The following is a 22,679-nucleotide window of genomic DNA, read 5'->3' as shown; positions in this document are numbered from 1 at the left end:
CCCCGCCCCCGGCCCGTGCGTCCAGGCTGGCGCCGCGCTGCGCCCCCTCTGCGCCGGCCTCTGCGGCTGCGCGCTGGCGGGTCTGAGGCCGAGGGGTGGGGGTCGCGCCGGGGGCCGGCGGAGCTCCTGTGGCGGTAGCAGCGGTAGCGGGAGACCGAGCGAGCCCAGCGGCCGCGGGCAGACCCGGAGGGAACGGAGGAAGCGGTCATGTCTCGCTACACGAGGCCCCCCAACACCTCCCTGTTCATCAGGAACGTCGCGGACGCCACCAGGTGAACGGCCGCGGCTGCAGGTTGGGGGCGCGGAGCACGGGCGGGGTAACAGCCGCGCCGCGGAGCCCGGCCGAGGCCCGGCGGAGGCCCGGCGGGGCTGCGCGGAGCCTCCCCGCGGGCCCAGGCTGCGCCGCTGGGGGAGGTGTGAGCCCTCGGACTACTCCGCGGCCTGGGCGGAACTCGCGCCTCCGCCCTCCCGGCCAGCTTTCAGCCCAGGCGCAGTGCACATCGTGTCCCGGGCCCGCGTCGCTTTCCGCGCCTCAGCACCGCAGCCGGCGGGCCGTGGGGCACGGGGCGCCCCTCTCCGGAGCCCAGGTCGCTCCCCGCCTGGAGCCGGGAGGGTTTGCGCTCCAGCGAGTGCCCGCGTTTCAGCCCCTTTGTCGCCGTGCCCCGATAAAATCGCGCGTCCAACCCTCCTAGATGAAGAGGAATTGGGGCTGGTGAGAACGTTCTGTACCATAATGCGTACTCGGGCCTTACAGTTTCTTTCCCCCAGTTCTGGTCTACTTACAGACGGTGCTGCTTGCATTTTATTCACACAATTTTTTCTGCATACAAAAAATAACTTCAATGAATGAGATCAGTGCGTTTTTCTTTAAAGTTCTGAGTCCAGTATTAACACCCTTTTTAAGGGCGTGAGTATAGACTCACCTGGTTGATTCTGATGCCCCACTCCTCTGTTGAGAATTGTGTCTACAGAGTGTCTGAACACAGATATTAAGGAATGACTTTTTCATATAGCACTTCCTTCCTTAATGGAGCTGGAGAAATTGGGGGCGGGGGGAGAGGGAACGGTGTTAATAGACATTCTCACTTCACTGGGCTTACTTCATTTACTTCCCCCCAACCTTTTACCTATGCAGTACTGTTTTATTGTACATAAGGGAGAGCGGAAACTAAGAGTTCTAATGATTTACCTGGGGCCAGACAGGTACAGATATATGGAGCTCTTGACTCCATAGTCATCTGAGATGAGTATTATAATTTACCTTTGAGGAGTAAATAAACGTTAAGTATTTTTTATTTTTTAGTTTTTTTTTTTTTTTAGACAAAGTCCCGCTCTTGTCCCCCAGGCTGGAGTACAATGGCCCGATCTTGGTTCGCTGCAACCTCTGCCTCCCGGGTTCAAGCGACTCTCCTGCCTCAGCCTCCCAAGTAGATGGGATTACAGGCATGTGCCACCACACCCGGCTAATTTTTGTATTTTTAGTAGAGACGAAGTTTCGTCATGTTGGCCAGGGTGATCTCCAACTCCTGACCTCAAGTGATCCGCCCAGCTCGGCCTCCCAAAGCGCTGAGATTACAGGAATGAGCCACCGTGCCCGGCCAAGTATTTTTTATTTGATCACCCCAAGTACATGTATCACAACTATATGCTGTGGTTAATACATCTTAGTTAAAATCTAAAAGGTGCCTTGTTTACATTTCTTCTCTCAGCCTTTTTATCAATGTATTACATAGAAAACACGAACATAATTCGAATGATTTGGGCAGAATTAAAAAACCTTGCAGTTGAACAGACAACTTGAAAATGGAATAAGCATCAAGCCTCTTCAGGGTGTCTAGAAAAATCAGAGGTTTCCAATTCTAATGGTTCACAAGGGCCAGCCAGGGTAATATAAACGAGTGAAGCTGCCAGCCTATAAGGCACAGTAGGATGGTGTGGACTATCAAATAGAAATGGAATAGCAAATAGAAAAGGAAATGTGCCATCTAAAAGGAGCAGCATCTGCCTCTAGGCTCCAGCTCACAGCTGCCATGTAGACATCTGGACTTATTGTTGACATATCTTACTAGTTGTAAAGAGAAATCAGAAATCTGGATTTTGTATGTGTAATCTCAGTCTTTAGATGTTAGCATTAAGTTGAATCATATGAAAATCCCATTCGTGTCCGGGTGCGGTGGCTCACGCCTGTAATCCCAGCACTTTGGGAGGCTGAGGCGGGCGGATCACGAGGTCAGGAGATGGAAACCATCCTGGCTAGCACGATGAAACCCCGTCTCTACTAAGAATACAAAAAATTAGACGGGCCTGGTGGCAGGTGCCTGTAGTCCCAGCTGCTCGGGAGGCTGAGGCAGGATAATGGTGTGAACCCGGGAGGCGGAGCTTGCAGTGAGCCGAGATCGCGCCACTGCACTCCAGCCTGGGAGACAGAGCGAGGGCTCCGTCTCAAAAAAAAAGAAAAGAAAAAAGAAAACCGCATTTGTAGATATGAAAACTGTAAAATATAAGGCTGGGCGCGGTGGCTCACGCCTGTAATCCCAGCACTTTAGGAGACCGAGTTGGGCGGATCACTTGAGGTCAGGGGTTTGAGACCAACCTGGCCTACCTGGTGAAACCCCGTCTCTACTAAAACACAAAAATTAGCCACGTGTGGTGGCTGGCCCCTGTAATCCCAGCTACTCAGGAGACTGAGGCACGAGAATCGCTTGAACCCCAGAGGTGGAGGTTGGCAGTGAGCCAAGATCAGGCCACTGCACTCCAGCCTGGGCGACAGAGTGAGACTCTGTCTCAAAAAATAAATAAATAAAAGAAAGCTGTAAAATATAGCCTGGTGTATGACACCTGTAGTCCCAATTACTGGGAAAGCTGAGGTGGGAGGATCACTTGAGCCCGGGAGGTCAAGGTTACAGTAAACTATGATCACACCAGTGTACACCAGCATGGGTGGACAGAGAGACCTTTAGAGAGTCTAAAAAAATAAAAGCTGTGGCTGGGCGTGGTGGCTCACGCCTGTAATCCCAGCACTTTGGGAGGCCGAGGTGGGCAGATCACGAAGTTAGGAGTTTGAGACCAGCCTGGCCAACATGGTAAAACACCATCTCTACTAAAGATACCAAAAATTCACTGGGCGTGGTGGTGCGCACCTATGATCCCAACTACTCGGGAGGCTGAGACAGGAGAGTCGCTTGAACCCGGGAGGTGGAGGTTGCAGTGAGCCGAGATCGTACCATTGCACTCCAGCCTGGGCGACAGGGCGAGACTCTGTCTCAAAAACTAAAAGAAAAAAGCAGTAAAATATTGGCAATTTCATATTTATACACATTTTTAAAATGTTTAAACGTCATGCAGGCCAAATAAAACACATCTGCAGGTGACACCTGATCTCTGATCTATGTACTTCATTCACCAGTGAGTGAGACTGATAGTTGAGATTGACTGATTTTCTTTTCCGTTTTTTCACTTTTTTTTTTTTTTTTAGCTCTGCCACTGGCAGACAATCAAAATCTACAGGATTATATTACATGAATGAAATCTCTAACATTTGTTGAATACTCACGGTGTACTAGGTGCCATACTAAAAACATTACATATATTAAATTTTTGCAGTAACCCTATAATGTATGGTGGGTTTTTTTTTGTTTTGTTTTGAGATAGAGTCTTGCTGTGTCAGCCAGGCTGGAGTGCAGTGGCACGATCTCAGCTCACTGCAACCTCCGCCTCCTGGGCTCAAGCAATTCTCCTGCCTCAGCCTCCCGAGTAGCTGGGATTACAGACGTGTGCCACCATGCCTGGCTAATTTTTGTATTTTTGGTAGAGACGGGGTTTCATCATGTTGGCCAGGCTGGTCTCGAACTCTTGATGTCAGGTAATCCGCCCACCTCGGCCTCCCAAAGCGCTGGGATTACAGGCATGAGCCACTGTGCCTGGCTGTATGTTCTTTATTAACCCCATTTTACTGATGAGAAACCAACGTTTAGGTTAAGTATTTTGCCTAAGATCGAATAGCAGGTGAGTGATGATATGAAATTAGAATCATCACATGTAATCTGTATTAACCTTTTAGTACAAAGTAGTATACAGTATAAGTTAACTAGCAATGTGACACGTAGACACTTTTTAAATTAGCTTTAAGGGTAGGGCACAGTGGCTCATGCCTGTAATCCCAGCACTTTTGGAGGCTGAGGCGGGTGGATCACTTAAGCTCAGGAGTTTGAAACCAGCCAGGGAAACATAGCAAAACCCTGTCTCACCAAAAAATACAAAAATTAGCCAGGTGTGGTAGGGCGCACCTGTAGTCCAGCTATTTGAGAGGCTGACGTGGGAGGATCGCCTGAGCCCAGGTGGTCGAGGCTGCAGTGAGTCCAGATTGCACCACTGCACTGCGGGGGTGAGAGTGAGACTCTGTCTCAAAAATAAATAAATAAATAAATAGGCTTTAACATTTAGTATGCTTATAAACAAAATCTTTGGGGCCTGGCACAGTGGCTCACATCTATAATCCCAGCACTTTGGGAGGCCAAGGCGCGTGGATCACTTGAGGTCAGGAGTTCGAGACGAGCCTGGCTAACATAGTGAAGCTCCATCTCTACTAATAATAGAAAAAATTGGGCTGGGTGCGGTGGCTCACGCCTATAATCCCAGAACTTTGGGAGGCCGAAGTGGGCGGATCACGAGGTCAGGAGTTCGAGACCAGCCTGGCCAATATGGTGAAACCCTGTGTCTACTAAAAATATAAAAATTAGCTGGGCGTGTTGGCACTCGCCTGTAGTCCCGGCTACTAGGGAGGCTGAGGCAGAAGAATCGCATAAAGCTGGGAGGCAGAGGTTGCAGTGAGCCAATACCGGCCACTGCACTCCAGCCTGGGTGACGGAGTGAAATTGTGTCTCAAAAAAAAATAAATCATTGGGATAAAATGTTAAATAAAACATATGTAAAATTATATACACAGCATGATTTCAGTTACAGTCATGCATCAGTTAAGGACAGAGATAGGTTCTGACAAATCCATTGGGTGATTTTGTTGTTGTACAAACCCAAACCTACTACATAGTAAAGCCAGCTACACACCTAGGCTATGTGGTGTGGCCTGTTGCTTCTAGGCTACATACCTGTACAGCATGTTACAATACTGAATACTGTAGGCAATTGTAAGACATTTACCTACTTGTATCTAAACATAGAAAAGACACTAAAAATATGGTGTAAAAGATTTTTTAAAAGGTACACCTGTCTAGGACAGCTTTGTTATAAGATTATGGGGCCACCATGATATATATGGTTCATCATTGACTGAAACATTGTTATGTGGTGCATAACTATATTAAAAAATGAAAAACGGAAAAAACTATATATGGAAAATGAGACTAGGGCCAGGCTCAGTGGCTTATGCTTGTAATCCCAGTGCTTTGGGAGGCCAAGGCAGGAGGATCCCTTGAGGACAGGAGTTCAAGGCCAGCCTGGGCAACATAGCAAGGCCTCATCTCTACAAAAAAAAACAAAAAAAAAGTTAGCCGGGCATGGTGATGCGTGCCTGTAGTCCTAGGTACTGGAGTTCAAGGTTGGAGCAAGCTATGATATCACCACTGCACTGCAGCCTGGGCAACAGAGCGAGACCCTGTCTCCAAAAAAAAAAAAAAAAGAAAAGAAAAGAAAATGAGACTAGAAAGAAATTAATTTGGACAGTAGGACTTACTTTTCCTCTTCCTTTTTTCAAATATTTTTCAAATTTTATTTACTAAGAATGTTTTAAAACAAAACAAATTTTAAAAAAATTAAAAGCAGAAGACACTAAAAGGCTTTGTGAATTAGTGTAAAATTTGACAGAAATGAAATTGAACACAAGAACTGAAGAAATTTCAAAAATAAGTTTTAGGCCGGGAGAGGTGGCCCATGCCTGTAATTCTAGCACTTTGGGAGGCCGAGGCGGGCGGTTCACCTGAGGATTCCAGCTGCTCGGCAGGCTGAGTCACAAGAATCTCTTGAACCGGGGAGGAGGAGGTTGCAGTGAGCCGAGATCACGCCCTTGCACTCCAGCCTGGGCAACAGAGTGAGGCTCGGTCTCAAAATAAATAGTTTTAAAATTTGTGTTATGTTTCTTTTCACTGGTGAAACAAGATGTGGCTTAGGAAAAATAATATCTTTGCTTTTGTACTGCATAAAGGAATAATTTTTTAATGTCAAATATAGTGTATTAATGGAACTCCAGTCTAGGTGACAGAGTGAGACCTGAGACCCTGTCTCCAAAAACAAACAAAAAAAACAAAACGTGTGAGCAAACTAGGAATAGAAGAGAACTTCTTAACCTAATAAATGTCAGCTATAAAAAACATAGCTAACATCATACTTAATGATGAAAGACAATGCTTTCCTTGTAAAATCAGGAACAAGAAAAGAATGCCACTCTCACAACCTCCAACGTTTTATTGCAGGTCCTAACCCAGTGCAACAAGGCAAGAAAAAAGATATAAAATACAAAAATTGGAAAGATAAAAGTAACCATTCTTAGGTGACATATTTGCTTACATAGAAAATACTAGGGAATGAACAAGAAAACTGCTAGAACTAATAAGTTTAGTAAGTTATGAGGATATAAGGTAAATTTACAAAAACTTTATTTCTATATATTAACAGCAAACAATTGAAACAGTGACAATTTTAAAAAACAGTTGCATTTACCATAGCATCAAAAGGCATACTTACTTAGGAAAACAGTTAACAAAAAACATGCAGAACCCTTTGCACCAAAAACTACAACATATTTTCAAGAGGAATTTTAAAAGCCAGCATAACAAAACCCATCTCTACTAATAGAAAGAATAAGCAAGGTGTGGTGGCACATGCCTGTAATCCTAGCTACTTGGGAGGTTGAGGCACGAGAATAGCTTGAACCTGGGAGGTGGAGGCTGCAGTGACCTGAGATTGTGCCACAGTACTCCAGTCTGGGTGACAAAGCAAGACTCCATCTCTAAAAAAAAAAAAAAAAAGACAAGTCTCACCCTGTCTCCCAGACTGGAGTGCAGTAACATGATCATAGATCAATGCAGTCTCAAACTCCTGGGCTCAAGTGATCCTTCTTCCTCAGCCTCCTGAGTAGCTGGGATTATAGCCACCATGTCCAGCTAATTTTTTTTATTTTTTGTAGAGATGGGGGTCTCACTGTGTTGCTCAGGCTGATCTTGAACTTCTGGGCTCAAGCAGTCCTCCCACCTTGGCCTCCCAAACTGCTGGTATTGCAGGTATCAGCCACCATGCCTGGGCAACAGTGGGAATTCTAACACATGCTTTTGGAAGTGTAAGTTGGTTGGGCCACTCTGAAGAACATGTAGTGAAGCTGAGATAGGCATACCCTGCAGCCTACCAATTTCTTTGCTAGTGATACTGAAGCAGGAGAATAGGGTCTGGAGGCAGGGAACCTAAGGCCGATTCACACTGACTTCCTAGAACTGAATCAAAAGGAGAACTCCACCTCTCTACACCCAGGTAACAAAAGGATCAGAGGCTACTCCCTTTGCACTGTATTACAGATAAAAAATGGAAAGTACCTCTGACTGGTCCCCTCCTGCAACCAATCAGACTGGTCCCAGGCCAAGTCTTCATGTGTAACTTTGTAGCTTTGCTTCAGCCTCTAATTGGTCGCCTCCCTCCACCAGACTGGTGGTGGGCCAAGTCTTCATTTACATAGGGTGTAACCGAGTAACCAGTGGGAAACCTTAGAGGGTATTTAAACCCTAGAAAATTCTGTAACCAATGCACTTGAGCGGCTTGCTTCAGCCTGCTCCCACTCTGTGGAGTATCTTTTCATTTCAATGAATCTGTGCTTTCACTGCTTCATTTTTTCATTGCTTTGTGCATTTTGTCCAATTCTTTGTTAAAAATGCCAAGAACCTGGAGGACTCATAGGCAAGACCCTCCATTGGTAACAGAAGGATATAATATTTCTTTAAAAATACTGAAAATTATGGCAAGTATGTCAAATACTGATAAAATAATATTTTTTTTTTTTTTTGAGACGGCGTCTCGCTCTGTTGCCCAGGCTGGAGTGCAGTGGCGTGATCTCGGCTCACTGCAAGCTCCGCCTACCAGGTTCACGCCATTCTCCTGCCTCAGCCTCCTGAGTAGCTGGGACTACAGGCACCCGCCACCACGCCCAGTTAATTTTTTGTATTTTTAGTAGAGACGGGGTTTCACCATGTTAGCCAAGATGGTCTCGATCTCCTGACCTCGTAATCCGCCCACCTCGGCCTCCCAAAGTGCTGGGATTACAGGCATGAACCACCGCTCCCGGCCAGAAAATAAATCTTGTTGGTAGATACATGGGTGTTTATTATTCTCTGTACTTTTTTGAATGTTGAAGTAGATCATACCAAAAGTGCAAAAATAAAACAACAGCTAACAGGTGAGGGAGTGGAGACAGTGAATGGGAATTGGCTCTTTTGAAAAGACCTGTTGCATCTGACTCCCATCACCCTTGGCTTCCAGAGTCCTGACCTCCGTGGCACACAGTGCTGCAGCCTCCTCCTTTATATTTATGATCCCTTTCCTCTTAGCCACTACATTTGGTTGATGGGATTGGTTGTCTCAGAAGACCTTCATTTGAATCCTAGCTCTACTACTGGCTGTGTAGATCTCTGGGCAAGGCAACTTCTCTCACCCTCAGTCTCCTTAACTCTTAAATGGTAACAGTAATGTATTCTTTTTTCATTGATAGGCAAATATATATTGAGTACCTGCTGTGTGCCCAGCAGCTACATTAGGTACAGAGATATGCTGGTGAAGACACCTGCTTTAGCAGTGATTCTCAACCTTCAGTCTCAGAATTGCCTGTGAAATCCTGAAAAAATTAAACATAACTGGGCCTCACTATGGAAAACACTAATTAGGTCCAGAATTAATGCATCGGGTTGGGATGCCTCTGTAACATCCCTTCACAGATGATTACAGTACTCAGGAGAGGTTGAGACTCTTTATGCCAGTCTATGGTCTGTGGGAGCAGGAATTGTGTTTTTCTTGTTTCTCATTATATTCCTAGAGCCTGGCACATAGTAGGTGCTCAATAAGTATTTGCTTAATTCTGAATAAGTAAAAGAAAAAAGACATTGTCACTGTCCTCAGAAACTAATAGTAAAACATGTTCTATGAGTATTAAATGAAATAAAGTATGTCATAATGTTGACTGAGCTACTGGCATATAGTCGATGCTTAGTCAATTTTTGTTGAATCTTATATGTAATAATTTCTAAATCCCCATCTCTAGCCTTAGTCACTGGCTTCTAATAATTATATTAATACACACTAATTAATATGCATATAATCACAATTTTCTGTTGCTTATAGAACTCTTATCAATGTTCTACCATCACCGCAAATTCTGCATTTCTAAACCTGAAAGTTGCTTGTTTTGCCTCTTTTCTTCCTCCTTGATCTAGCTCTCTTCTAATTTTTGTCACTGATACCATCTTTTTTCCATTTGTCCAAGCTAGAAGCTTCTTAGTCATCTTTGAATCTTTATTTCTCCCGAGCCACATTTTATGATCATAGCTTGATGCTGAATCCCTATGATAGCACCATGAAGCAGTAGGGTGTAGTGGTTAAGATGGACCAGTATGAGACTGAAAATTTGATTTCTAGCTTTGTCACTTGCTGGCTCAGTGACCTTAGATAGGTTACTCTGTCTGTATCACCTGTAATCTGCCTGTATTACCTGTAAATAACCTGAAAAACTGTCTGTATCACCCGTAATCTGTCTATATCATCTGTAAATAACCACAGGGAAATTGTAGGAATTAAGTGGTTGTAAGGTGAACACTGGCTAACATAAATGCACTGTAACTGTTAGCTATTATTGCTAAATATTTTGTCTCTTCAGGTAAATTGTAGCTCCATGAAGATGAATATCATGCTATTTCTTTTTTTTGGTACCCCTTCTGAAGTACCTAATCACACTAGAAGGCACATAAGCAGGCTCGGAATACCTGTCAGATTTGGGAATACAGTAGTTACTTTGTTTTATGTTTAATATTAAAACATCCATTTTTCTTTAAAGCCTGATAAATAATTTTAGGACTTCTTTAAAATCTAATTCCTGCTGTCTGAAAACAAGATTAACATAAACATGAAATTAAAGTGAAGCAAAATGAATGTGTTCTTAGTGAAACAATTACTTATTAGGTCTTATAATAACTTTGAGAGGTGGATATGCTGGGTCAGTGTTTCTGGAAATTAAGCGTAACAACCACCTGGAGTGCTTGTAAAGATACAGATTTCCAGCCTCTAATCCATACTTCCTGAATCAGAACCTCCAAGAGAGGTCTGAGAATCTAGGGAGGTTTTTTTCGTGTTTTCTTTTTTTTGAGACAGGGTCTCACTCTGTCACCCAGGCTGGATAGAGTGCAGTGGTGTGATCTTGGCTCACTGCAGCCTCAACCTCCCCACGCTCAGGTGATTCTCCCGCCTCAGCCTCCTGAGTAGCTGGGACTACAGGCACACGCTACCACACCTGGCTGATTTTTGTATTTTTTTGTAGAGACGGGGTTTCACCATGTTGCCCAGGCTGGTCTTGAACTCCTGGGTTCAGGTGATCCACGTACCTTGGTCCCCTAAAGTGCTGGGATTACAGGCGTGAGCCACCATGCTTGGCCTGAGAATGTTTTTTTCCTTTCTTTCAAAACCTTGCATGATTCTTACAAAAAACAATTTTAGATAATGCTGGTCTAGATGATGTTCTTTCTTTTGAAGGTTTCAAGCGGATTTCTGTAGGCAAAATATTTTAATCCAGCTATTCATATTTCTTTGCCTTATTTCTAAAACACTTCAGGCCTGAGGACTTGCGCCGTGAGTTTGGTCGATATGGCCCTATAGTAGACGTTTACATTCCACTTGACTTCTACACTCGCCGCCCGAGAGGATTTGCTTATGTTCAATATCCTTTATTTTATTGTGTGCATGTGAATATACTGTATATGCGTGCTTATATGTATATGTATTCAGTAGCATATGTTATGAGATTAATATTGCCTAATTAAATGTGTTTATTTCTTTATCTCAGAAGATCTAAAGCAGTCCACAGTAGCTGGCAAGCACCCCCCAGTTTGAACCAACCTGTTAGCTAGAATCCAAGCATAAACCCAGCAGGCGAGACAAAAAGCACCTAAAGTTCAAGCATCAAGGAATAAAGAGGGAGGGTGGACACAGATATAAAGACCTGGAAGAGGGGAAGTCTTTATCAAGCAAAAGACAAAGCCAACACCAGGTTGAGACTTCGGCTTTCCTACATTTACTCAGAGTTCCAGAGTCAAAGCCAAGTCTGATTTTGTTGGTTCTGCGTCTCTTATAAAGTCCATCTTGCAAGCCTTAAAGAGTAAAGGTCAAGGTTCAAGATCAAGTGACATTGAGGTAATTGCCAGTCTCATTTTATATTGTGTATCTTGAGCTTTTTCTGTTTGTTATTTTTTTAATTAAACCAGTGAACAACCTCCTAAAAAAAGTTACTAATTTTTATATAGCTAATTTCCATTATAGCTAGGTTTAATATTATATAATTTATATACGTAAGGAAGTTTAGTGGGATATTACAAACCAGTATATGTAATTCCAGATATTTACAGATTGCTTTTATGTTTCTTTTATATTTATATCCCAAGTAGTAAAAACATAAATGTTTGGCCGGGTGTGGTGGCTCACGCCTGTAATCCCAGCACTTTGGGAGGCTGAGGCGGGTGGATCACCTCAGGTCAGGAGTTTGAGACCAGCCTGACCAACACGGTGAAACCCTGTCTCTACTAAAAATACAAAAATTAGCCGGGTGTGGTGGCGGGCACCTGTAGTCCCAGCTACTTGGGAGGCTGAGGCGGGAGAATCTCTTGAACCTGGGAGGTAAAGGTTGCAGTGAGCTAAGATCGTGCCATTGCACTCCAGCCTGGGTGACAAGAGGGAAACTCCATCTCAAAAACAGAAAAAAACATAAACGTTTAAAGTGGTAGGTTCAAAAGTAGATACCATTTTTAAAGCACTAAATCAGGTTTTAACTCACTTGTATATGTGCAGTTTTGTTTATAAGTAATGTCTCTTAAATGTCAAATTTAAAATTAAGCCTTTTAATGAAAGAGTAATTTTAATTTCAGAATAAAGGCTTCTGCATGCTGATATTCAGTGAAAAATCTGATGGATCCTTTATCTGAAAGAAGGGAGTGAGTCCTAAACAGTTTGTAATTTTATAATGCTAGCCAAATTTGGACTTTTTTTTGTTTTTCTTGTTTTCAAATTATACATGTATACTGCAGCCACACTATTGTAGACACTAAAAGTACAGTTACATGTTTGTTTTGTTCTTTTTATTTTTAGACTCACTCTTCTAAACATAATGGGTCATTTGTTTTCATGAGAAAAAGTGAAAGTTTTTTTTCTGATTATTCATATTATATTGAAGATGTGAGCTTAAAAACTTGATTTTCCTATTAATTTCATTTCACATGTAAATAATGCTTTTAAAATATGTTTACTTGATATCTCATGTTCAAAGTGTCCTTAACAGCTAGTCATATTTGAAGATGTTCGAGATGCTGAAGATGCTCTTTATAACCTCAATAGAAAGTGGGTATGTGGCCGTCAGATTGAAATACAGTTTGCACAAGGTGATCGCAAAAGTAAGTGTGACTGAATGCTAGATTTTATTTATTCAGCAGAATGAGTTTCAGTGATGACTGATTTTTTAATTTACAATTCTTTCAGTAAATGATTACTAGTTGATTGGTTGTTACTGTGGTGTTCAGGTAACAAATTATGTCATAAGTCTTGTTCTTTATGTTCCAGCACCAGGCCAAATGAAATCAAAAGAACGTCATCCTTGTTCTCCAAGTGATCACAGGAGATCAAGAAGCCCCAGCCAAAGAAGAACTCGAAGTAGAAGTTCTTCATGGGGAAGAAATAGGAGGCGGTCAGACAGCCTTAAAGAGTGAGTACAAGAGGACTGAAAACTTCATTTTCTTCTTTTTCTGGGAAATAGATATACATATATATTTTTTTGATAGGGTCTCACTGTTTCCCAGGCTAGAGTGCAGTGGTGCGCGATCATGGCCCACTGTAGCCTTAACCTCCTAGACTCAAGCAATTTTCTCACCTCAGCCTCCCAAGTAGCAGGTACTACAGGTGTGCACCACCACACCGGGCTAATTTTTTTATTTTTTGTAGAGATCGGAGGTCTTGCTATGTTGCCCAGGCTGGTCTTAAATTCCTGGGCTCAAGTGTTCCTCCCACCTCAGGCTCCCAAAGTGCTAGGATTACAGGTGTGAGCCACTGCACCCAGCCTGGAAAATATTTTAAAGTTTTTATAAACAGTCCACCTGAGTCATTTTGCTTAATGTACAAACATAATCAATTTTTGTTAAAAGATAACACTCTTCTCTATTTATCATATATTGTTATTTAACTTGGGTTTATGGGATTAATTCTTATGTTAAAGTTACAGACTTAACTTTATCTTTTTACATGAGAAGATAATATATAGTGAGCAGAAAAAAAAGGTAAAAAAAAAATACATACTCAGCCACGTGCGGTGGCTCACACTTATGATCCCAGCACTTTGGGAGGCTGAGGCGGGCGGATCTCAAGGTCAGGAGTTCAAGACCAAACTGACCAACATGATGAAACCCCACCTCTACTAAAAATACAAAAATTAGCTGGGTGTGGTAGCCACGCACCTGTAATCCCAGCTACTCAGGAGGTTGAGGCAGGAGAATCACTTGAACCTGGGAGGCGGAGGTTGCAGTGAGCTGAGATCACGCCATTGCACTCCAGCCTGAGCGACAGAGTGAGACTCCGTCTCAAAACAAAAAGCAGAAAAAAAAAAACAAACAAGGTGATGAGTTTTAGATAAATAAAATTTTCCTAAATGTGCCCAACAGTTTGTAATCTTCAACTTTAAAAATGTTTAAATGCGTAAGAAATACAATAAAACGTCCAGGTGCCGTAATCTCAGCACTTTGGGAGGCTGAGGTAGGAGTATCACTTGAGGCCAGGAGTTTGAGACTAGCCTGGCCAACATGGTGAGACCCCGTCTCTGCAAAAAAAAAAAAAAAAAAAAAAAAAAGAAATATAATAAAATCCGTTGTGAAAGGTGGTTGACTAAAGTTAATGTAAATCAATTTACTTATAAAAGATAAATTATCAAGAATAAATTCCAAGTATGGCAGTATTGAAGAAGACATATTAAATAGTAATTTGGGGGCAGGGGAAAAGATATTTTCAAGTTATTTATTTTGCTAGCCAGGAGTTTATTTCTATTAGAATAATAGTGAATCACAACAGAAATTAATTATATGAACCAGGCGCGGTGGCTCACGCCTGTAATCCCAGCACTTTGTGAGGCCGAGGTGGGTGGATTACTTGAGGTCAGGAGTTCAAGACCATCCTGAGCAATATGGTGAAATCCTGTCTCTACTAAATATTCAGGCCAGGCGCAGTGGCTCACGCCTGTAATCCCAGCACTTTGGGAGGCCAAGGCAGGGGCGGATCACCTGAGGTCAGGAGTTTGAGACCAGTCTGGCCAACATGGCAAAACCCCGTGTCTACTAAAAATACAAAAATTAGCTGGGTGTGGTGGCACACGCCTGTAATCCCAGCTACTTGGGAGGCTGAGGCAGGAGAATCGTTTGAACCCGGGAGGCAGAGGTTGCAGTGAGCTGAGATCACGCCACTGCTCTCCAGCCTGGGTAACAAAGCGAGACTCCGTCTCAAAAAAAAAGAATTTAGATTGATTGTTTCTAAATGCATTACAGCCTTAGTGAACCAGTTTTTTTCTCTTGCTTGATTTAAATAAGGTGGATATTCACATCATTTTCTGCCTTCTAGTGGAAGTAAAGTATAATACTTGACTGTCTCAAATCATCCTGGAGTATCAGGATAGAAGGACCACATCTTTCAGGGCAATGCTATTCTGCTTTGTACTTGTTAGAAGACCATTGCTTAACCTCCCTGACCCCAGTTTTTCTCATTTTAAAAATCGTCTTATGGCCAGGTGCAGTGGCTCACACCTGTGATCCCAGCACTCTGGGAGGCCAGGGTGAGATCACTTGAGTCCAGGAATTTGAGAGACCAGCCTGGGCAACATAGTGAGACCCCCATGTCTACAAAAACTAAAAAAAATTAGCCAGGTGTGGTGGCACACACCTGTTCCAGCTACTGGGAGGGAGGGAGGGAGGGAGGGAGGGAGAGGGTGGACTGAGGTGTGAGGACTCCTTGAGCCCAGTAGGTCAAGGCTGCAGTGAGCCATGATTGCACCACCACACTCCAACCTGGGCAACAGAGGAAGACTCTGTCTCACAACAAATAAATAAATAAATTAATTAATTAAAATGTAAAAAAAGGTATTCTGTAAATCTTTGTTAACTTTATATCAAGGAATGTGTATGTTAGAACTCTAAATGTTCCTGAACAGTGTTAAAATTGCTCCTCAACTCCCTTTTCTTTAGTCCAAATATATTATAGCATCCTTCTTTTACTATGTTAGGATTTTTTTTCAAGGACATTTTCTTCATTTTGCTTCCTACAGCTGTCTACAAAATGAATGAAATTTAATGATTTCTAAAAGACTGTGAATTTATTCCAGAATATATTCTACATCAATATATTTTCAGTATAAATATATAATAAAAAATTCAAGAGAGGCCAGGTGCAGTGGCTCATGCCTGTCATCTCAGCACTTTGGGAGGCTGAGGCAGTTGACTTGAGGTCAGACACGCCTGGCCAACATGGCGAAACCCCATCTCTACTAAAAATACAAAAATTAGCCAGGTATGGTGGCACGTGCCTGTAATCCCAGCTACTTGGGAGGTTGAGGCAGGAGAATCGCTTGAACCCGGGAGACAGAGGTTGCAGTGAGCCAAGCTCACCCCACTGCACTCCAGCCTGAGTGACAGAGCAAGACTCTGTCTCAGAAACAAACAAAACCAAAAATTGAAGAGGCTCTACATGGTGTTATCATTCTCCAAAGAAAGCTTTTTAAATTTCTTCATCTAGTTCAATGTTACTATCTAGTATCATTTTTCTTCAGTCTAAAGAATATTTAGTATTTCTTTTTTTCCTCTTTCAGCTCACCAAGAAGTACCAGGGCAGTGAATATTTAGTATTTCTTATAGTACACATCTGCTGATAGTGAATTATCTCAGCTTTTGTCTGAAAACATCTTTATTTAAAATTCATTTGTGAGAAATATTTTTGCTGAGGACAGAATTCTATATTGGCAGTGATTTTATTTTTCTCTTTAAAAATGTCATTCCATTGTTTTTCTGATATCCATAGTGAGTTGTCAGTCTTATGATTGCTCCTTTGAAAGTAATTTGTCTTTCATTCTCTGGCAAGGTTTTCAGATTTTTTTTTTTTTTTTTGGAGACAGAGTCTCACTCTGTCACCTGGGCTGGAGTGCAGTGGCACAATCTCGGCTCACTGCAACCTCCGCCTCCCAGATTCAAGCGATTCTCCTGCCTCAGCCTCCCGCCACCAAACCCAGCTAATTTTTGTATTTTTAGTAGAGGCAGAGTTTCTCCATGTTGGCCAGGCTGGTCTGGAACTCCTGACCTCAGGTGATCCACCCACCTCAGCCTCCCAAAGTGCTGGGATTACAGGCATGAGGCCACGGCACCCGGCCGGTTTTCAGATTTTTTCTTTGACTTTGGTTTTCATCAGTTTCACTGTGATGTGCCCAGTGTAACTGTTTTCTTTGTCTATGTGGGGTTTATTGAGCTTTTTGAAATTGTGAGTTAATGCTTTTTGTTAGTTTTGTAAAATTCTATGCTATTATCTCTTCAAATATTGCTTCTGCCTTATTCAGTCTTTCCTCTGGCCTGTGTGTATGCTGTACATCTGTTGTGTTCTTTTATGGATTTCTTAAAATTCCTTTTCTCACACTGTATTTCAGTAGGATGTTTTTCTAATGATCTTTTAGTTAACTATTTCTTTTCTTTTTTTTTTTTTTGGTCTTGGAGGTTTTCTCTTGTTGCCCAGGTTGGGGTGCAATGGCACGATCTCGGCTCACTGCAACCTCTGCCTCCCAAGTTCAAGTGATTCTCCTGCCTCAGCCTCCTAAGTAGCTGGGATTACAGGCATGCACCACCATGCCAGGCTAATTTTTGTATTTTTAGTAGAGATGGGGTTTCACCATGTTAGTCAGGCTGGTCTTGAACTCCTGACCTCAGGTGATCCACTCGCCTTGGCCTCCCAAAGTGGGATTACAAGCATGAGCCACTGCACCCAGCCTAGTTCGTTATTTCTTCTGCTGTATCCAGATTGCTGTTAAGACCATCTAATGACTTTTTAATTTCAGATATCATATATTTTTAGTTTTAAATGTCTATTTGTTTCTTTTTATAGATTGTAGTTTTCCACTGAAACAATCTTTTTTTCTGTTTTGTCTTTTCCTCTCATTTTCTTAAATATATTACTCATAGTAATTTTTTAAATTCCTGTTTGATGATGCCAATATCCAAATCACTTTGGGAATGATTCTTTTGCCTTTTATTTTCCTTAGTTTTTAGTTATTCTTGCCTGTTTTTTTTTTTTTACATAGCATGTTGAACATGGACAAAAAATTATAGAGGCTCTGCATGACATTATCATTCTCCAAAGACAGTTGTTTTCTTCTGGCAGACAGAGTACTGGCAGATCACTTTGATCTTAAGGCTTGGTTTTGGGCGTTGTTAAAGCTGCTTGTTTTGGCTTTGAATTTATTCCTAGGGCATGGCCCTTACCTCTAGAATGTAGCCCTTCTGGGTTGTTGCCTAATGTTCCTCATTGACCTTTTGGGAGTTTGAACTCTAATCTCTCTCTCAGCACCGTGTGTCTGATAAAAATTTCAGCGCAGTTCTTGAATTTCTGAATTCAGGTTTTTTGCTGGTCCCTTGGAATCCCTTCCCATACACACACAACTTAGAAGATGGCCAGTGATTTAAGGAGAATTTGTAGGCAAATTTTAGAGGTACTTTTTGGTCTTTAATTCACTCTTCTCTAGAGTTTTTTGCCTCTCATGTCCCACCCATTTTGGTAGCCCTGAATTAACTTTTCAGCTTAGTCAAATAGCCATTTTCTGGTTGGGCTCAACTCCTCCATGCTGTCATTTGAAAAATGGTCTTAGTAAAAGAGCCAAGGCTTGTAATCCCTCAGGTTCTTCCTGCTTGTGTTGATTATCCTCCAGTGCCTTCGAACAGTTGTTTTATAAATGTTGTGTAGCTTTTCAATATAGTTGTTTTCGGCTGGGTGCGGTAGCTCATGCCTGTAATCCCAGCACTTTAGGAGGCCGAGGCAGGGGTATAACCTGAGGTTGGGAGTTTGAGACCAGCCTGACCAACATGGAGAAACCCCATCTCTACTGGGCGTGGTGGTGCATGCCTGTAATCCCAGCTACTCTGGAGGCTGAGAGAGAAGAATTGCTCAAACCTGGGAGGCGGAGGTTGCGGTGAGCTGAGATCGTGCCATTGCACTGTGGCCTGGGCAACAAGAGCGAAACTCCGTCTCAAAAAAAAAAAAATACATGTATATATATATATATATATATATATATATATATAGAGAGAGAGAGAGAGAGAGAGAGAGAGAGAGAGAGGGCTGTTTTCTATGGGAAGATTAGTCTAATACAAGCTGTTCTGTCATGGCAGGACTCAAAAGTCCTACATCTAGATTTTTATTTTTATAAGCATTATTTGAACTGTAAATAATTGATTTTTTAGATCTTTTTTCTTCAGATTTTTGTACCTCTTAAGAGCTGTATAACCCAGACCAAATATGCAGTGTATTTTTCAGAACTGATCCCTATATGTCTAGCAAAGTAAAAATTTTGGGCCATATATTCTAGTATAACAAATATTACAAACTTGTTACTTATGTTTGAACCAAAAGCATGCATAATAAAATGAGAAATTTTTTTAGCTTATCTAGTAAAAATATAACTAATGTTATGTAAAGTATGTAAGTTCCTGAAAGTGTTGTTTCCTGATCTCTTATTTTGTGTGAAATATATGCTCTAACATTATGGATGTTTGCAGGTCTCGACACAGGCGATTTTCTTATAGCCAGTCTAAATCTCGTTCCAAATCATTACCAAGGCGGTCTACCTCAGCAAGGCAGTCAAGAACTCCAAGAAGGAATTTTGGCTCTAGAGGACGGTCAAGGTCCAAGTCCTTACAAAGGAGGTCCAAGTCGATAGGAAAATCACCGTCAAGTTCACCTCAAAAGCAGACTAGCTCAGGAACAAAATCAAGATCACATGGAAGACATTCTGACTCAATAGCAAGATCCCCGTGTAAATCTCCCAAAGGGTATACCAATTCTGAAACTAAAGTACAAACAGCAAAGCATTCTCATTTTCGGTCACATTCCAGATCTCGAAGTTATCGTCATAAAAACAGTTGGTGAACAACAACAGAAAGAGCACCACGCAGTCTTTAATATAAGTTATTAAACTCTCATTATGTTAAATAAAAATTCTTTAAGGCGTACAGAAAATATGAGTTGATATTAGTTACTTTGGGCATATGGAAGAAATAAAATCTCTAGCTTTGGATTAATAAAAATTTGGTCTCCATTTAAAGGGCCCACACTACAAATTATGATTTGTCTAATGTCACCATTTTATGCACCATTTTTTATTTACATTGTGGCAGAAGGGTACTTTTCAAGGGAAATGAGTAAACTGGAACTAATTTTTAAAATTCTACTTGCATAGTATTAGTACTATTAATAATACCTTTTACACAAATATTTTTGACTTTAAAGCACCTTCATGTAAAAAGTAACTATGACTGTATAATTGCATAGAGCAGACTTAAGCTGTTTGACACTTGTGTCTCTTTTGTCTTCTGTTTAAACTTGGGCCAGTTCCTGGTGGATATTAGTTCATATTACAAAATTCTGATGTTCCAAAAAAGTAGAATATATATAGAGATCAAACATTCAAAAGATACATTCTCTCCTAAGCTCAAAGGTTATATTTTTATTGGGTAGAACAGTATAGGTAAGTTGACATGAAATTGCATCCTGCACCATGTCCACATTAGTAATATCAGAACTTTTGAGAAATACTGGATTTTGAATGGTTTGAGACTAATTCTTTAAAAATTAGGCTGAGCAACACTCACAATTCAAAAATATTCATATTAAGACTTACACATTTGAAGAATGGTACATTTTGTATAAAATCATATTTGATACCATTATTTCCACATACCTACTTTTCATCTGTTGCTTAATTTTTTCTTTTTAGAGTTCTTGCTCAACTTTATATAGAATAAGTCTTATTATTTTTGAAAGAGTGTTTAGTACCTTGTATTAAGAAACTTGGCCAAGCGTGGTGGTTCACTCCTGTAATCCCAGCACTTTGGGAGGTCGAGGCAGGCAGATTGCTTGAGGCCAGGAAATTGAGACCAGCCTGGGCAACATGGTGAAATCTTGTCTCTAAAATTTAAAAAAAAGAAGAAGAAACTCGACTACATCTTCAAAAAACAACTTTGCAATATTTGAATTGTACATTATACTGCCCTTCATTTCTGACAGCCAAATAACTTTATTGATATTTATTGCTTTTGTAGTTATAACTAATAATTTCTTTGAAAATGTGTTGTAGTTTATGTTTTTCAAAGGGTTTTGGTAGTGTTTGTGATAGAATGGTTTTGCATATGATTATTATAGGGGATATATTTATAGAGCTCTACTTGTATACTTTGTGACTTATATTATGAAAACTTCAAAGTGCTCACCCATACAGTTAGTATTTGTATCCAGAGTGTTTAAGAAAAAAATCTGTCTTATATTTTTAGTATATAGGAGCCAGTGTTGCTTCTATTTGTTTTGAATACAAATTCCAGTTTTCTTTGCATATTAGATCCCATATGTAAGAAACAACCTTACACAATAATTTGTATGCTGGTAATATTTGGACAAGTGCCATAAATTAATGTATATTGTACTTTCTGAATAGATTTTCTCTAATCATAGCAAAATTTATTTCAAAACTACAACTCTTTGAACTATTCTGCTATAATAAAATTTAGTTATAAAATTATGTGGCACTACTGAAAATCTAAAGGATAATCTGAAGAATGAGTAAGACAGATATTGATAGTAATTTTTAGTATTTTCAAAATGTTTGGGTTCATACACATAAGTGAAATCATTTTAAAAACTAGGGGCTGGGCACAGTGGCTCACACCAGTAATCCTAGCACTTTGGGAGGCCAAGGCAGGAGGATTGCTTGAGCCCAGGAGTTTGAGACCAGCCTGGGCAACATAGCAAGACCCCTTTATAAAAATAATAATAACTAGGTACCATTGTGAAAAATAATAACTAGGGATTGATTATAGTATCTTTACTCTGTATTCACAAATTGATCTCTATATTCTTGAACATATTTAATCCTTTGATTTACCTCTGACTAGGTTTGTCATTGTAATCCCTAGGCTGCTTAGGAGGATACCATTTGGTTTGATGAAAAAGCTGGAATGATAATAGCTCAAACTCTTTTGAGCATTTAGTACATGCTTGGCACTGTTCTATATGTTTTAAGTTATTCACTCATGTATTTAACCATCAACACTCTTATGAGGTAAATATCCCACAATTACTTTTGCGCCAACCTAGTACCACTGCAGACAAGGAAACAGATGCAGAGAGGCTAAGTTACAAGGGCACACAGCCATAAACTTTGGATCTGTAGAGTGACTGGGCTTCAGATCCTCTTCCTGACTGCTGTTCCCATGTCTTTTGCAAAGAGAAGTCTTTGACAGGTATATGCTTTATTAAAATCATGTTTAGAAAGAAATGAGAGAATAGAATTAGAAAAAGAAATGACTGTAGGCTTCAATGAAAATGACTTTTGTGACTAGGTGAAAATTGTTTGGCTGGGTATCCTGGAAAATTGTCTTCTGGGAATATCTATAATCTAGGGTTCACTTTTGCCAGAATTGTTTCTTGGCCCATTTAAGAGAGATACTTTAAGTTGTTTATTAATAAATCAAATGTTTTAATTTTAGACATCTGTGATCAGTTCTTTTAAAGAGACTATATTTATTTAAGTACTTCCCAAGTTTAATGCATGGGTACTACCTACCATTTATTCAGGATCATAGAGGATAAGTTAGGGTCAAAGAAAATAAAGACTGCCATGACAGCTGCTTGCTTGCTTTCTCCCCAGGAATAATGCATAAATAATTTATAGCAGCTGATATTTTTCGGTGTTAACAGATAATAGGGGAATTTGCTGAAATTTTTATTTGGAGCCTCGGATTTAATTTTAGGCCACTGGGCTAATTTATTTTTAAATGTAAATTAATTCCAGTACTTTATTTGTAAAGTTTACTTGAGATCTAACTATTCTAAGACATGCTGTTGCATTACAAATAAGAATTGCTGCATTTATTTTGATCCCATTGCCAGAGGCAAAATTAGTCAAAATTTAAAGGTATGTAGAAATACTTTTGTAATCCTTCTAAACTATATTAAATTTCTGGCTGACCGTGGTGACTCACACCTGCAGTCTCAGCACTTTGGGAGGCTGAGGTTGGCAGATGAACATGGTGAAAGCAGGTCTCTACTAAAAAATACCAAAAAAAATTAGCCGGGCATGGTGGCGCATGCTACTCAGGAGGCTGAGGCGCGAGAATCTCTTGAACCCGGAAGGTGGAGTTTGTAGAGAGTCGAGATGG

The 22,679-nt window shown here is 41.0% G+C and overlaps 1 protein-coding gene across 7 annotated transcripts; it reads left to right on the top strand.

The window, feature by feature from the left end:
- Window positions 1-8: 8 nt before the first annotated feature.
- Window positions 9-22,006, top strand: SRSF12 (serine and arginine rich splicing factor 12). Of its 7 annotated transcripts, none has more exons than XM_054491105.2 (5): window positions 9-272; window positions 10,811-10,917; window positions 12,537-12,638; window positions 12,805-12,946; window positions 19,026-22,006. In XM_054491105.2, the coding sequence occupies exons 1-5, from the start codon at window positions 208-210 to the stop codon at window positions 19,393-19,395; spliced, it is 786 nt and encodes a 261-aa protein (XP_054347080.2). In that variant the 5' UTR covers window positions 9-207; the 3' UTR covers window positions 19,396-22,006. The 7 variants fall into 7 exon arrangements, with proteins under 7 accessions (XP_054347080.2, XP_054347082.2, XP_063522480.1 ...); XM_054491107.2 differs by lacking the exon at window positions 9-272 and adding an exon at window positions 311-712; XM_054491111.2 differs by lacking the exons at window positions 9-272; window positions 10,811-10,917 and adding exons at window positions 11,045-11,388; window positions 12,117-12,182 and having other exon boundaries at window positions 12,527-12,638.
- Window positions 22,007-22,679: the final 673 nt, after the last annotated feature.

Source organism: Pongo pygmaeus, chromosome 5 (genome assembly GCF_028885625.2).
Source record: "Pongo pygmaeus isolate AG05252 chromosome 5, NHGRI_mPonPyg2-v2.0_pri, whole genome shotgun sequence".
In the NCBI taxonomy this organism is placed as follows: Eukaryota; Metazoa; Chordata; class Mammalia; order Primates; family Hominidae; genus Pongo; species Pongo pygmaeus.
This window is presented reverse-complemented; position numbering and strand designations above follow the sequence as displayed.